General features: G+C 40.0%; 1 protein-coding gene and 1 long non-coding RNA gene across 3 annotated transcripts in view; one reads left to right on the forward strand and one right to left on the reverse strand.

The window, feature by feature from the left end:
• Positions 1-922, reverse strand: part of LOC309717593 — a 2,623-nt gene extending 1,701 nt beyond the window's left edge. The window contains exon 1 of one of the 2 annotated variants that reach the window (XR_014279747.1): positions 1-922. This exon is cut by the window's left edge and continues 586 nt beyond it. This is a non-coding gene — a long non-coding RNA (uncharacterized lncRNA). The other variant, XR_014279748.1, reaches the window with a different exon arrangement.
• A 9,689-nt stretch (positions 923-10,611) lies between these two features.
• Positions 10,612-16,717, forward strand: part of LOC309717592 (collagen alpha-1(XIV) chain-like) — a 157,122-nt gene continuing 151,016 nt past the window's right edge. Inside the window, exons 1-2 of the mRNA XM_082552272.1 lie at positions 10,612-10,909; positions 12,418-12,533. Of these exons, the coding sequence (XP_082408398.1) occupies positions 12,440-12,533 (94 nt within the window). The 5' untranslated portion in view covers positions 10,612-10,909; positions 12,418-12,439. The remainder of the gene's footprint in view (positions 10,910-12,417; positions 12,534-16,717) is intronic.

Below are 16,717 nucleotides of genomic sequence, written 5' to 3' on the forward strand. Positions count from 1 at the left end.
ACGTTTTTGCAATTTATGTAAGTACTATGTACTTAATGCATACATATTATTAAAATTTGGGCTATAATGGTTGTATTGATGTATAGCAACTTGAAATGCTCCCAAAAATGTAAAAATATAATATAAGCTCTGGCGGACTTGGTTCTATGGTAGGTCTTAAAGGGTTAAGTGTGACAACAGATGGCAGATGGGCGACAGCAAACTAAAGTTACTTAGTCTTTATTCCTATTCCGTGCTAGTAAACACATGGTCGTGGTGATAACTACATTTGCTATATTCAGAGCTAACATTTGTCATTTTACACAACTCCGCTATGGTTAAGTACTGACTTGCTCATAGACACCACAATGACTGTCGGAGCCACTAGCTCAACTACAACACTGGTACTAAGAGCCATTTCTGAATACTGAAAACTGAATTTTAGGTAATACATAAAAATGCTGCCAAAACAGTTTAACTCTACCGAAGTATGGCACTAAAGCCAAGAACTAATGCTAAAATTAAGAGAAGGATATGTCAGCAATGACTGTTACCTTAAGGTTAGCTAGGTATAGTTAAGCAGTAATTAACAGCGCTTTCACTCAAAACTCCTAAATAACTCCTATATTTTATAAAAATTCAAAGCTTCACATTCTTCCAGAAAGCTGACATATTTTCAATGCATTAAGATAAACTGATAAATGATACTTACTGTAAGGTCTGACAACACACCAGGCGATGCACCCTCCATCTTTGTTTCTTTTGTTTCAGTGGCGCGAAAAGATAGGTATGTCCTGTTGCTGGGCAGAATTTAATTCAGTTTTCAGCATGTGCATTCTTTCTTACTTCATTTTCTGCTTTCACTTCAATTTTATTGCCTTAGGTCACATGTGAAAGGTCAAAATTCAGCCTGTTTTCTGTGTGTATACTTAAGGTTATAGTACAGCCAGGGCCAGTAATTGGTATGCCATACATATTGAGAAATAAAAGATGAATCTTCTTTCAGAATTTTAGTACACCATACACACCTTGGTCCATCTAACATCATAAAATAAAATAAGTTTTAGGTCCTGTTGTTGTTATCTGAAAATAACACACAAAATGTGTTAAACTGTGCAACACATCAAGTGTGTTAAGCTTTTTACACATCTTTTCAAAGTTTACACATTTTCTTACACGTGTTATGTACAATTCACACAAAATGTGTTTATAGTGTAACAACACATTTTTGTTTTGCCATTTTTAATACATCCTTTCTAAGAGTGTACCATCCATATTCTAATGATTAAAACTAGATTAAACTAAGAGTAAACAGTTTAGACTACAATAGCTAATCTGAAACAAGCAAATCTAATCTTTAATCCAACTAAACCTATTTTAGCTGCACTAACAGAGGCTACCAGCAGGGGGTAATATCATACCACACTATTCAGCATACACGTCGTCATGCTCCTGATTGTGTTTATTAATTTTTGGGGATGTTCATGGATTTCGAAAAGAAGGAAATAACTTTATTATTTGCAGAGCAATTTTTACAACTTTGTCAATTGTGTGAACGCAGGGGGCGGAGACAAACAGTATTTGGATGATTTCTACTCATTCCTCTTTCACATTTCTTATTCATCTTGCTCAATTTAAATAACATGCAAATAAAAGAGCAAAAAAACAAAACAAAAACCCAACCCCCAAACCTCTGCTCTTATTTTATTATAAGTATATAAATTTATCTGAAAGGGTTTTGTTCTGGATCCTAAGTCAGACTCATGGTATCCCATCAACAATCAATCCTTAGAACAGTCTGCAGTTTTTCTCCAGACTGAAATTTCCCATCTCTCTCTCTCTCTCTCTCTCTCTCTCATCTGATAAAGCAAAAATGTTGGTGAGTTATTAAAAAAATTTTGCTTACACCACAGTTTTGTCATCACATAACACTCTCATTTCTAATCTGGCTAACAACTACGGCTTCTTTCACTTACCCACCCATTTATTCATCTGCCCCTTTTATACACGTCCATTGAATACGCTCGGCATCCAGCCTTCACACTTCCACCATCCATTCATCTTTGCATCTAATCTTCTGACTGTGTGTCTGTTTGTCTGTGTATCTGGTCAGTAAACAGAGTGATACATACACAGGAAATTAAAAGCCATGGCACAGAAACCTAAGAACCCACTGGACTTATTTTTACTCCGGGGATGAGACAAAAAGAATGAGATCAGAGTAAGAACATTTAGAGTCGATCTGAAGCAGTCGACTTTTACAAACTGCAGTGATTGTATAAGTTTCTATTTTGGGAGAAATGTGTGGCAAATAGGAGTGATGTTTTTGGAGGGGAGGTGAACATTTTTATTGGCAGATTATGTTCTGTTCATGAGGCCTTGGAGAATAATGTGTTGACACAACGTGACGTCGATTGTGGATGCAGGATCACAGTCGTACTGCCAAAGTTGGGAGTCCAGCTGGGGCCAACACACAAAAAAATGTATGTCCTCTGAGATCCTGAGATTAACGTATTCACTCTGTGGTATAAATTACTTTATAAGATCACATTCAGGCTTGAAAAGCCCAGTTGGTCCAATTAAAGTAACACCGGTAGACCAGAAGAGCCAAAATCGAATCATTAATACATATAAAAAAACTCTCTTGTGACAGTGACAGCATCCAAAATAGGAAAGTTAAGTAGAAATAGGAAGCATATTGAAAGCTGCGGGGCTGGTTTTAAAGATATTTCTTTTCAGACTGTATTTTTTATAACACTGTGTCCTTGATTATGAGTAAAAGTGATGAAAATCCTGCAAGGGCCAAAACTGGGTTTATGAAAAAATGAATTGAATGAAGTGTTGAGATTGTTTGTTGCACCAGAAGCGTTTTCTTACTTTGTTCTAGGATTTAAATGGTCAGAAATTTACTCTTTCAGTTTTTTACATATTAGGACATAAACATATGTCTAGTAGTTATCAGGATTTAAAGTTGTGTAAAAACAGCCTCAGACGAACACAACATATGATATGTTACACCCTGTCAATATTTATTTAGCAAAAACTGAACCAAAAGTAGTGTGTGAAACACCAAGTATGCACCATAATCTGGTAGTTTGTAGAACCACTGTTAGCACCAATAATGTGAAGTAATCGTTTTCTGTTTGACTTTATCAGCCTGTGAAGCAGCTATAGAGAAATATTGGCCCACTCTTTTTTACAACATTGCCTCAGTTCTTTGAGGTTTGTAGGCTTTCATTTATTCACAGCCCTCTTAAGGTCACAGGATTTCAATCAGGTTTAGGACTTTAGGCCATTTCAAAACCTTGATTATTACCTTTTTTTAGCTATTCTGTTGTAGATTTGCTTAATGACATTAACGATGATGGCAATGCGTTTGGCCTAATTGTCCTGTTGCATTAACCAGTTTCAGCCAAGCTTTAATTGTTCAACAGATGACCTCACATTATTTTGGTATATAGGGGAGGTTTTGATTCACTCGGTGAGTGCAAAGTGCCCAGGTCCTGTGATTTAAAAAATAAAGCCCAAATCATCACCCCTCCACCACCGTGCTGACTGTTAGTATGAGGTGTTTGGTTTTTGCCAAAGATGTCACTGTGCAGTGATTCCAAACATCTCCACTTTGGTGTCATCCCTCCAAAGGACATGGCTGCAGATGTCTTGGAGTTTGTTTAGATGCAACTTTGGAAACCTAAGCTTTGCTGACATGTTTTCTTCAGAGCGAAGAGGCTTTTTCCTGGAAGCTCTTCCAAATAAGACATGCTTGTTCAGTCTCTTTCAAATTGTCAAAATGTACCGGCATGAACTTTAATATTTTACATGTTAAGTGGCCTGTAGAGGCTGAGATGTGGCTTCCGGTATTTTGCTGTTTCTCGGGGCTTAAGTTCAGTGCTGATGTGTTTCCACTTTGGCACTGTGTTAGCACACATGAATGCTCCACAACAGCTAACTGCCAAAACTTCAGGTTTTATTTTGTTCTGTTTTTCTTAGAGGTGTTCAAACATGCCATGTGTCGTTGTTAATTTCAGGTTAAAAAACTCCTTTTAAGATTATTTGTATTGTGTCCTGATTCATATAAGGTTAGAATTTAAAGAGGTTGTACTAATTTTTCTTTTACCATGACTGTACTAATTGTACCTATGTGTATCAAGTTATTCGTTGTACATTTATCACCCCTGCTTTCAATACATTAATGCATACAAAATACCTTGAAATAAAAAATATATCCAAGAATATAAAAACATCTAGTAAATAATTTATTTCCTCAAAATTAACCATAAGTATTTGCTGTGTAGTGTTTTTCTAGTATTTTTATTGTATGTTTTTTGCTTTCTGAGAGTGGAAATAATGAAGCAGAAAAATTCATTGGAACAGTTTAATTAGCTTTTTGACACAGAGCGCCAAAGAGTGTGAGTACTGCCTTAATTAAATAAAGGTTATCTGTGTTATAGTGTGAGAAATAAGGAGCCTTTGAATATTACTTAGAAAGGAAAGAAAAGAGGAGAAGAAAAAAAACCCCAATGCTTCAGTGGTTGCTCAGGTTAATGAGCAGAATGGCTTTCAGGCATGACTACAGTGTTTTCAAGTGAATTGTCTCCTGTCCTCCACTTCTCTTCTCACAGGATGAGCTCAGGACAAGTCACAGCAAGCAGAACTGGTAGCTGCCTGCCAAATGCTTCTTGGGCTGTGGCTGCAAGCTCTGTGAATTTGGCTAGCAACTCTGGCAAGAAGTCACCTTTGGCTCACACAGAATTTCCTATTTCAAACGTATTTTAACAACTTAATGGTGGAGAAGTGAAATCAATATATGTGACACTGTTTTTAATTGCTACGATTGACTATAAATACAGATTCTTTTTCTTGTGAAATTGCAACATGCAGTGTATTAATATCAGTCTGTGTTGTTTTTCCATTTCTGGAATTGGACATTCAAAGAACCTAAGCATCTGCAGCCACACTAGAAGTTCTTTTGGGCTGTTTGATGATGCACAGTGAGGATAGTGAATATCATCATTATTAACTAGCACTTAGCATGCGCTAGGACTTGACTTTATGCTAATTGCTACCATGGCTAAAGCTTTGAACTGAGGAGCTCTGGTGAATGTGCATGCATGAGATACCTCAGCTCATAAGCACTCAAACAGCCACCTTTGCCCAGAGTTTTCAAATAAATAACTTTAAGAGTTAATGACCTCTATCTCTGAGCTGCACCATGAAGTGCTGCTTTGTGACCTTAAGAGCTGTCGGGTTAGCGGCACTGAGAATGGCAGGCTTGGTAGCAGATGACAAGATTGCTAACAACTGTGGCTAGTGGACTAATCAGTAGGCTGTGGTCACTTCTGTCTCCTGCTGCCCTCATATTAACCTGCTGCTTGTCATTAACACAGCGCTCAAGAGCAATGTGTGTGTCCGGCATTCACACGTCTGCGTGTGCGCAAGCTTGGCCTTGAATGTGTCAGCTCTATTTGAACTTGTCCTGGTGTTTAGCTTAAGCCTATAAGACTAACAAATTAGGCTCTTCTGCTGGTTTAAATGCAGCTTTGTGTGTGTGTGTGTGTGTGTGTGTGTGTGTGTGTGTGTGTGTGATACAATGAGTTGTTTTGTCTCACTGGGGTAGAGAACAAAGACTCAATGCCTCAGGTTATCTCTGCATCTTAAACATGTCAACCAGCGGGCTTCAGGTGTGTGTTTGTGTGAAATGGAAAGAGAGCACTAAGTGGAGGAAGTGGTTGTTTAAATATGAGAATGAATGTTGTTGAAATTATGCATTGTGCGAGCGTGTGACCTGACATGCAGAATCTAATGAGCATTACTTCTTGTTGCAGCTTTTGAACTGCAAAAAGGTTGTGCTTTTATTTAGGGATGTTTTCAAGAAACCAGCTTTTTCTTCTTTCTTTCTTTTTTTGTTTTTGTAAAGAAGGGCGTGAGTAAATTCGTGGCTCTCATACTCACTGCTGATTGATGCCACACAATGAACATTCGTCTTTCACACACGTCGAGCTTTAAACATGTGCTGATTCACACAAATGAGGGGGTTCGTGTTTCCTGGGGAAAATCCTCCACAGCACTGGAAGCGAGGTTTTCTCTGTTTGTCTAAACAACAATGGCAGCTTGCTCCTAATAATTACAGTAAGATAAAGGAACTGCGAAAGACCGTGGTGTACTTTGATCAATTTTTATTACAATACGTTGACCAGGTGTAAACAGGAGGTCTTAAACACCAGCCGAGTGACCAAAGGAATCGTCAAAAGAAAACAGCTGTTATGGGGATTACAAACCTTGGAGGTTAAGTGTGCCTTATGAACACTTTTATTTTATAAAAGAAACTGTTTTTAGTGTGAATAACACTATGACATATTACATCTCTCACATACCATCTGAATGCACTTATTATTTGTGTATAATGTTTCATGTATAAAATGTTTCATTATATTTATATAATGAAACATTTCTTGCAGTGCTGCAGTCTCCCAGGCTCTGTCCTTATCACAAGGTAGAGTACATGCAGTTTTTACAGATATCAATAGCTGTTTTGTGACTTTAAAAACTTTATGAAGCATCACAGTTGGACCATATGGCACCGAGCTAAATGACCTGCAGATCAACTTCACCAAGTGAGCGATTTATTTATTCAACAAAGCCCCAGTCGGGATGGACAGTGATGGCGGAGGAGACAGAAGGAGGATGAAAAGATCAGTAAGGGAGGTGAAAAGGGAGGAAAAAATGGAAAGGACAATGAGGGAGGCAAAAAAAAGGAGATGATAAAAAGGTGAATAAAGAGAGGACATCAAGAGGGGTGAATAGGAGGAAAGGGACCTGCGGTGAGGACAGTGCTGTGGTTCATACATCGGGCAGGTCTTCAGGTCCGTTGGCCTGTAAGTCAGTAGAGCAGAGCTGTCAGTCAGATCACACTAAGGACTCAGAATATAAAGTGACATCAATAAGGATTACACATCACAGCCAAGCTGGATTTATCTGGTTTTAGTGCCTCTTTATCTGGTAAATAAACCAGTTTGTCAAATTCCTTTTCCATGCTAAATTATTCACAAGAGTAACAGAGACATGGTGAATGGACTGGTTGTTGTATAGTGTTTTTTAACTCAGCTTGAGTAACCACAGTGGTTTATACTACAATCCTCATTCACACACAGGTTCATGCAAGCACTTTTTCCCCTTAAGCATAAATATATGAATATATAATGAATATATTGTGGAATTTTTAGTTATAGAAATACCACTGATTTATTATGCTTATGTCTTAACCTCAATCCCTGAATATGACAGCAGACACTGTGGCGCAGTGTCTACACGCGCTGCATTTATCTGCTGTGTGGTCTTCTACAAACAGAAAACATGAAGGGAGAGGGGACAGCAGAAGGACAGGAAGGGAGGACGGGAGAGAGGGATGTGGACGCAGAATCCTTATCCACCTGATTATAGTGTTTATGACATCTGGACAGTACTTTGGCGCTAAAACGTGCATGTCTGTGCTAAGAGTATTTATGTGCCCCAGGGACACACCTGGAGTGTAGCTGTTCAGCGTTTCAACTCAGCCACTGGCACATTTCACCTGTCTCAGTTTCCCATGACTCCCATTCTTCCGCCCTCAGGGCAAATTTCCTCAGTTTCTTCAAGAGCAGCAGAGCTGAGTGCATAAACAGGATTTCAAAGTGCGCTCAAGTCTTTCTCTCAGCCTGATGGAGGAACCCGTGGTGCTGGCTAATCCATTATAATGCTCATTTAGTTTGAAAGAATAGTTTGTTGAAGAACACAAAATGTTCTCATCATATAATGCTGTTTTGCCAGGTGCTGCTAATTCTCACTTTTGAGCTGAGTGCCTTTACTTTCACTCACTGATTAGGTCTAGGCCCTGAAAACTGTTTGGTTAGGTTTTGGTAAAGGTCATGGTTTCAGGAAACATCCTGAACCCTGCAAAATGACAGGTGGGGATGACTACTCCGTCTTACTTTTGCCATAATCCTGTGCATCATGCTCAAAGGACACCTTGAATGCATAAATGTTGATAAATGTGACCCACCACAGACTTTGACAAAACAACATTAGTCAGCAACATTAGTCGTGCATCAATATTCACATTTCGCAGCAAGAAAGTCGAAACTAAAGGATTCATTTCAAAATGTCACCTAATTGTGTCACATTTTGGACAGCATTGTGTAAACTGGCAAAAAATTTGCAGTCATCTATCTGAAACCAGGTTTTTCAAGTGCTTGAGAGTCTGCATCAAGCACCATAGGCTGTATATAAAAGGAATGTATGTAGGTGTGAAGATGTCACCCACTGGACACAGCATGTCTTTTATCCTGTCTTCCTTCTCTCACCCCAACCGGTCGCAGCAGATGGCCGCCCCTCCCTGAGCCTGGTTCTGCCGGAGGTTTCTTCCTGTTAAAAGGGAGTTTTTCCTTCCCACTGTCGCCAAAGTGCTTGCTCATAGGGGGTCATATGATTGTTGGGTTTTTCTCTGTATCTATGAAGCGCCTTGAGGCGACTTTTGTTGTGATTTGGCGCTATATAAATAAAATTGAATTGAATTGAATTGGATGAATTGAATTGGATTTAGACGCTGCACTCTGAAGCCTCTGTTTTTGACCACAGCGATGCTGGTTCACTGGACCATAGATGTTACCATAGATGGACTACATGTCCAGGGCTGGTTAGGGCTTTTTCCCTCATGTTTTCTTTCTCTCTCTTAACTATCCACTCTTCTCCTTTCCCCTGCGTGCCCTCAGGTGGAGTTGGGAAGCCCCACCCTGCAAGTGAAGCCTGTTGCCTTTCCACTCTGCACCTGTGTGCTGTCAGCTCATTACCTTCCTATACTTAAGGACCAGCTCGAGCCCACTCTGGTAATCAGGCTCTCTGATGTTTGTTGAAGCTCCCTGTGAATTCTCCTCACAAATGCCTCATTCCCCTCTGCTTCCTAATGACTCTCAGTTGGCTGAAGGAGCTCTTTCACCAGAAATCGTCTGCTATCCCGAGCTGGTTAGTTTCTGTGAAAGGATTAATCTAGTTAAAGCTCACCTGTCCGCCTTCCACTGCCTTACCTTCTAGAAAACCCCAGCCTGCAACTCTGTCCTGAACACTGGAACAAGAATTTTTTTTAAAGCGCTCCCATTCAGTGAACTGTTACTCACCAGTGATTTCCCCGCTTCACACTCTTTCCCTGCTGTTAAATAAACGTAAAAAAACAAAACAACAACAACTGTATGAAACAAGAGGGTGTAGTGCTGTGCTATCTGCTAAGCTGGAAGGCCAGTCATAAACCATACAGTTGGAATTCACAGAATCGCTACAAATTAGTAATTAGTAATTAGTTCCAAGTAACAGGCTAAAATACTTGAATTGCACTCAACAAAACTGAAGCACAAACTTCTTGGAAGGTCAGTACCTTACAGTAAACCATAATATTAGTCATATGGCTTAACTAATGCTTCAAATGGCACCAACAGTTCATAGTTGAGAGTTCAGACATTGGCTCTCTTCCACAGCATGTCTATTGTCCTGTCTTCCTCCCCTCACCGCCCCTCCTGAGCCTGGTTCTGCCAGAGGTTTCTTCTTGTTAAAAGGGAGTTTTTCCCTCCAATTGTCACCAAGAGCTTGCTCAAAGGGGGTTATCTGACTGCTGGAACTTTTCTCTGTATGATAATTTGTATGATTGTAGGGTGTTTACCTTGGTGCTATAAAATAAAATAAAATTGAACTGAATTGAATTTATAGAGGCCAAAACTATTTTTGTACCATGCTTGTAAACTTGCTTGAAATAAATAACACTAGGGGGTTTAACATGGAAGTCTATAGAGAATGACTTTTGTAGTCGGCCTCAAGTGGCCATCAGAGGAACTACAAGATTTGACATTTCAAAGTTGGATCCAATTTTGGACAACTAATCCCAATAGCTAGCTGACTGAATAATAATACATTACAAACTTGAAATTAAGCCAACACCCAGAGGTTTGAGAGACGCCGTCTTAGGTTAGGAACAATTAAGAATCTTATAATTAGATTAAGCCAACATTGTGCACTTATTTGTTTGAAAATGTTTTGTACTAGATACAAATTTCTGACACAGAAGAACTTGAGCTCATATTTGAATTTGAATTTCAAAATATTTCGTTTTATTTCAGGCAGAAGTTTAATTGAATTGGGTAAATTGCGGAGACAGGATTGTTCTACCGGGGAACAGAAAAACAGTCATGAAAGATATCAAGTGATTTCCAAGCTTTGTTCATAAACCCAGAGCTGAACATTTAGGCTTATGGATGCAATAAAGTGAAACTGTGAAGCTAAAATGTTCCATATGGTTCCTGTCAGATTCTTTCTTTTAAACTCCAGTTTTGAGCTGAGGTGAAAACCTGTGTCATTGTGCCTTCAACATCAAAGCTGGCAGCGCAGCAGGGCATGGCCAGACACCTGCTCTGAGCGCACAGAGCCTTTTTCAGAAAGAAGAAGAAAAAAGACCGCGCACATACAATAACCGTGTGGGTCCTTTAAAGCCGCAGATTACAGATACGTCCTCCACGACAAGTCCCGTCGTGACCGCGGAGGCGCACATAAGGGACCCTGAGGAAGCCAATTTGAAACCTGCAGGTTGGCAGCGGAGTATTTTGCGCAGCGCCACTGGTTCGCTCCTCTCTCTCTCTCTCTCTTTCTCTCTGTGAGATGAATCCGGGTGAAGGAAAGGGTTGGGACAGGGAGGAATAGCCGGAGGGAGGGATGGCTGAATAACGAGGAGAGAAACACCCACTCCGGACTGAACGAACTGTATCCGGAGAGAAGGAGTGAGAGAAAGGAAGAGGGGAAGAAAGAGTGAGAAGAAAGAGGAACCCTTTTGGGAGGCAGAAGCAGGAGCGGTCTTTGGTATTCACGGGATTTCCTTTGGGGGATAAAAGGACGCTTTGAATTGATGACTGGAGAGGTATGAAAGGCGATTTCATTCATTGTGCGGGCAACTGAGTCGGTCTCAGGTGTGCTGCTGGCGCTGGAGTATTTCGGCCAAATCGGTTCATTTGAATAGGTCTGATAGTTTGAGAGAAATCTGCCTGAGAAACTTAAATTAAATCACTCTGGAGCACTTCAACATGATCACCGGGGGACGCATTCATGCTGCGGTCATGAAATTAAACTTGCAGGCTTGAGAGCAGGTGGAAAATAGACAAGTAATTTAGCGTATGTTTAAAAAAAATCTCTTAAGCTAAGGAAAATTTCACCTACGAAACAGTCAGTTTGTATTTTACTCCTGATGTGTTAAAATTATTTACTCTTAACTGATCCGCGTGTCTTTCTCGGTCTTTCTTATTATATTTAGTATTTTTCTAAAAACCAAAAAAAAAAAAAAAAAAAAAAAAATTAAAGGAAAAATGGCTAGATTTTATTGAAGTTGACGCCTTTTCTCTGGTCTTCATTAAGCAATTAAAGCAGTAAACCGGTTGCAAATTTTCCCCTCGAATTAAAAGACGGATTATCGTCATCATCGATGCAATCCGGAGACAAGGGAAACTTTGGTCCCTATTTAAAGGTTTGCTGTTAGGACCACGGGAGGACCGTTTACGTTCCCTCTGAGTCTAATCATCTTACTTTAGCAGCCCCGATGAAGTTTTTGTGTGTGTAAAATGTTGCATTGTCAGTGTGTGTGAAAGATTTATTACAAATGAAGTAGTTTCACTTTTCCATCCCTCTCCATAAGTATGAAAAACTAGGACAAATAATCCCCCATTCTTGTGTATTCTTATTAATTCTGCTTTTTCACAACGTCTGAATGAAAGACCTGCTGCTCATTCAACACCACAGAACGATCGATCGTCATCAAAGGACTTTTTTCTTCTTTCACATGTCCATGCGGCGACAGGTGTGACTGTAGTGAGGTGGGTCTAAAAGAGAAAATCAGAAGGTATCTGTGTGTCCATCAGTGCTCATACTAAAGAGTGGCAGAGAGGTGGGAGAGGAGGCGAGGGGTTAGGGGTAATGTGGAGGAGAGAGAACAAAAAAGTGAGGGGTGAAAGGAGGAGATGAGATACGGAAGAAGTGTTTGCTCTTTTGGTTGAACAATGGCTTTGTGAAATGTTCCCTCTCTGGACTGTCAATCAAACTGACTGTCACTCTGTCTGACCTCTTCTCTTCTCTTCTCTTCTCTTCTCTTCTCTTCTCTTCTCTTCTCTTCTCTTCTCTTCTCTTCAACAAAGTGCTCCACTGTTTTGCGTCTGGCTCGTTTTGTGTAGGCGGGAGGCTCAGCTGCAGCTCTGTGGTCAGTGTAGACTGTGAAGCTTCTGCTCTGTAACTGTTAAAAAAGTTGATATTAAACAAAATAACTGATTCTAGATCAGTGAACTGAAGCATTGAGTCGCCCCGCAGCCGAGTGACATTCATGCAGTTAAATCTCCGCTCTTGTTTCTTTCTTTCTTGCTGATCTGTTTTCTGTCCTTGCAGGTCTAGACTGCTGGTTTTGAGGATGTTGTCAATGGGGCAGATCAGTTGGTGTTTGTGGGCTCCACTGGTGTTACTGGCCCTTGTTTCCTATTACCCCAGTAAGGCACAGGGTCAAGGTAAGTGGTTTTCCTCTTCTCCAATTCCCCTTGCTGTCTCATTTCTCTTATCCCCCCGATCAGGTCACCCCATCCAATCCCCTTACTCTTACCTGTTTGAACTCCACTATATCCACATACCCCCCCCCCTCTCTGCTTTCTCATCCTCCGCCTTTCTTCCCTCATCACCCCCTTCATCATCTCGCTGTTTGGCGTGCAGGCTCAGTCCAATCACATCATGCTCTAGTTCATATCACCTTCATATCATCATGCCGACTTACCCTGGCAGCATGGCAACACTTGCCACCCCGTTGCTGATGCTGCCGCGCTTCAGAGAGGCTTTAATAAAAGCGTAATAGTGTGCTTCACGCTGGGATGATTTGCTGCACAATGTGCTGCTCAGTATATAACACTCCAGTGTGCTTTGCAATTATCTTCACCTCAGCAAACCTGAGTTTCATCAAAATGTGCATTGTTGTCTGATTTGTGCCATATTTTTGATCACATTAAGTATCTGGATGGCATCCACTTGAACATGGGTTATTATCATCATTATGAGGATATATCAGCACATTTGTGTTAAAATGAAACAGTGTGTGTTTTTGAATGATACTGAGACTCTTCCTGCTGGTCCTCCCCAATATTTGTTGATACGTTTACTTTATTGGCTTCAGGGAAACAAACAGAAAGAAAGTTTCCACAGGACTCTTCGCTGTCATGTGAAAAGATCTAAGTACACAACAGGAATTAAGATGGTAAATATCATCAAGGTCCTGCTAACCAAATACATTTCATTAAGTGACTATCAGGAAGTCTGAGCACCTTTATAAAAGCAGAAGCTTTGGCAGTTGGCTGGTCTGGAGCAACCAGTCTCACAATCTTCCAAGTAAATTCACCCCAAAGTCCAACTGTGCAATTCTCAAAGAAACTGCAAAAAAAAACCCAAAACAAACAGAACAACAACAACAACAAAAAAGTTTCAGTTTTCGTTGCATCTGAACGAACCACAACACTTCTGTAACAACGTCCTTTTGACATACCAGCACACCACCTCATACCACCTCTGAAGCACGGTGGTGGAGGGGTGATGATTTTGGTTTGTTTTAGGAGCTGGGCAGCCTGCAGTCACTGAGCTGTATACCAAAGTATTCTAGAGTCAAATGTGAGGCCGTCTGTCCGACAGCTTAAGCATAAAAATGGGTCATGAAAAAAGACGATGCAAAGCAGCAGATCTCTAACAGAATGAGTGAAAAAAATAGTTTGCTGCTAACGGTGGTTCTACAGCTGTTGAATCGCCGGGTGTACTTTGTTTTTCACACGACTCTGTGTGGTCCTGTGAAAACATTTTCACATGTATATGAGAAAACCAGTCCTTTTCAATTAGGTTATTCATGTTGTGCTACTTCATTGGTATTCAGATGGTAAATATAACCATCTGATATCTCCTCTACGGCTGTAGGATGCATTACTGGTAAATTTCAGCTTATTATAACTAATGGATCCAGAGGCTCTATACTCAGTCTTATGGATGCAGTGAATGAGTGTCTGTGTGTGTGTGCACCTGTGTGTGTGTTTAAGTGGATTTTGTGCATAAGTTGGCTCTGTTTATGTGTATTTAGCAAGCTTGTACAGATGGTCAGACCTTTCACGATCAAGATAGTGATCATATTCAAATGACCCTGAGGGAAGATGAGATATTTAGTTGAATGTTCTTTGTTTGTGTGTGTGTGTGCTCGCGCGTGTGTGTATGGGTGAGCCGCTCATATTCCTTCCAGGTTGTGACGTTCAAAATTCATTAGCCACATCTGTCAAAATCCATTTATCGATCTGTTTTGTACAGCTGCGTTAAAAGAATTCCACCTTAAACATGCGTCAATCACTGGGTGGTGTTCCAGAGGTTACATAGCTTTTGCTTAAAGCTAATCTTTTAAAACTGGATCTGATTAGCACGTGGCTATTTGTGTCTGACCATTGGGAATCCCTAATAAATAGCAACTACTTTAAAATTCCTTCTCTGTATGTTTATCGTTATGTCAGCCTCACCCATTCCCCACCGCTGCCTCTTTTTATCAAAGATCTTTCTCTGCACTGTCGATAGTTCCATAAGTCATATTTTTCACTGCAGACGGACAGAAATAAGAGGTGAGACAGAAGTGGGACACAATTAATTTGATGCCAGTGAACCACAGCAGAACATGGACGACCTCCCAGACACTACAGGACTATGCCCTGTTCAATCCCTTCATTAGGGAGCATGTGATAGCCATTAATTTTGTGCCCAGTCTGTCCCTGTAAGCTGCAACATCTGGTCAGAGGGGATTTTAGCTTGAGGATTAGCATGTGCCCTTCCCATGCAGGATGTCTGTATGTACAGAGCAACTGTCTGGATATTGTCAGGAAGTCCCTTTAACGAGGGCACCGGTTAAGAATTATAGAAAATTATTGAGTATTTAACAGTATTATCAGAAAATAATACTCTAATCTCATTGTTGCTTAATATTAGTTTATTCTTTTGGAATAAAATAAAACTAATATTGTATTGTATAGCTTGTTTTTGTATTTTAAAAAAGTTTTTCTGAGACCAATGAAATGACAGCTTACCGCTGAAACTGATATGATGTAAATTATGTACTCATGATTTTTTAGTCTGCTACAAGTCTGCTCCAAAAATATGCTTATTGTAAGATTTGTATCCAGTGAATACCCAATAAGAGTTAACTGTCACATGTGTTGTCCAGATATAGGCTCACTCTGTACTTACTGGTAACATTAACATTAAATTGATGATGTCTGTAAAGCAATGTTGTTGTTGTTTAGTTAATTTTTAGCTGAAGTTCTGGGAGATGTCTTTAGTTTTGCAAGTATTTGTAAATTAACCAGTTGATTTGATAAATAGCAACTTTGTGCTACTGTTTGCACTATAAAGGACAGTTAGAGAATTTGTATGGCACTGTGCTTGAGCCAGGAAATACACTATATAAGGTATATAAAACAGAGATGTGCAATTCTAATCAGCTTGAAAGTCAACATTTGCTATGATCACCTTTAGTCCTCAACACAGCCTCTCTCAGGAAAACTTTCTAGTAGATTCTTTAAGTACAGTATTGTTCACAGATGGCTGTAGACACTCAGTGTTGCACTTCTCTCCTGACCTCCTCTGAACATATTGATGATAATTTGAATAAAAAATTTCAGATTTGGATTCATCACTCCATCAGACCCATTGCCACTGATTTTCAGTCCAGTTGTTGTGTAATTTGGCACACCTCATCCTGTTCTTCCTGTCCGCCTTCATTATGAATGGCTTCTTGACAGCCATTCATCCACTGAGACCATTTTTGATGAGGCTTTAGTGAACAGTAGATGGATCTACTCAAGGGCCAGGTGCATCTCTTTCAGATATTTCTTAAAAGACAGAACTTTCAGATACTTTTTATCTGCTGTAAATAGTTTTTTAGGCCAGCTGCTTTTTCTTTTGTCCTCCTCTTGTCCAAAGTACTCAGGTTTTTCGAGGAGAAATGTACACTGTGCCACCATATGCCAAGTTTTCAGCTCTTTAAATCACCTTGTTGGTGCTAAAACACTCATTTATTTTGTCAAACTGTGTTATCTTTTGCAAAAATATGGGAAACTAATTGTGTTCTTGTAACAGAGTGCTTATAACAAAGACACAATTTAAAATACACAACATTGGTTCCTCTATCTCACGCATCCATCCATTCATCCATCCCCTTCTGCTTAACCAGTTGAGGGTCACGAGGGGCTGGGGTCTCTCCCAGCTATCACAGGGTGAGAGGTGGGATATACCCAGGACAAGTTGCTCAAGAGTTTCACAAAGTACTGTGTCATAGTCAAGATGTTTCATTATAAGCTCAAGATATTAACTATGTGGTAGCACTAAAGGAAAACAAACAAGATCATCCAAAACATCTGAGTTTCTCCTCACAGGACCATAAATATTGTTCTCACTGTTTTGTGGCAGCCTGTCCAACAGTTTTGGTGACCACTTCATTTCTCTAAATGACCACCAGCCCTGCTGGTGATGCTAAGTAAGTCTGAAAATCGGAGAGAAATTTAACCTGAACTAATCCTTCAGGACAAGATAAATCTCTCACAGACATTGTCATCTGGTATTGAGCTGAAAGATGTCCTCTTGATGGCATACTGTTTCCTAGTGGTTAATGTATGTATTTAGGATTTATAGA

The sequence above is a fragment of the Aulonocara stuartgranti genome (assembly GCF_965226115.1).
Source record: "Aulonocara stuartgranti genome assembly, chromosome: 11".
In the NCBI taxonomy this organism is placed as follows: Eukaryota; Metazoa; Chordata; class Actinopteri; order Cichliformes; family Cichlidae; genus Aulonocara; species Aulonocara stuartgranti.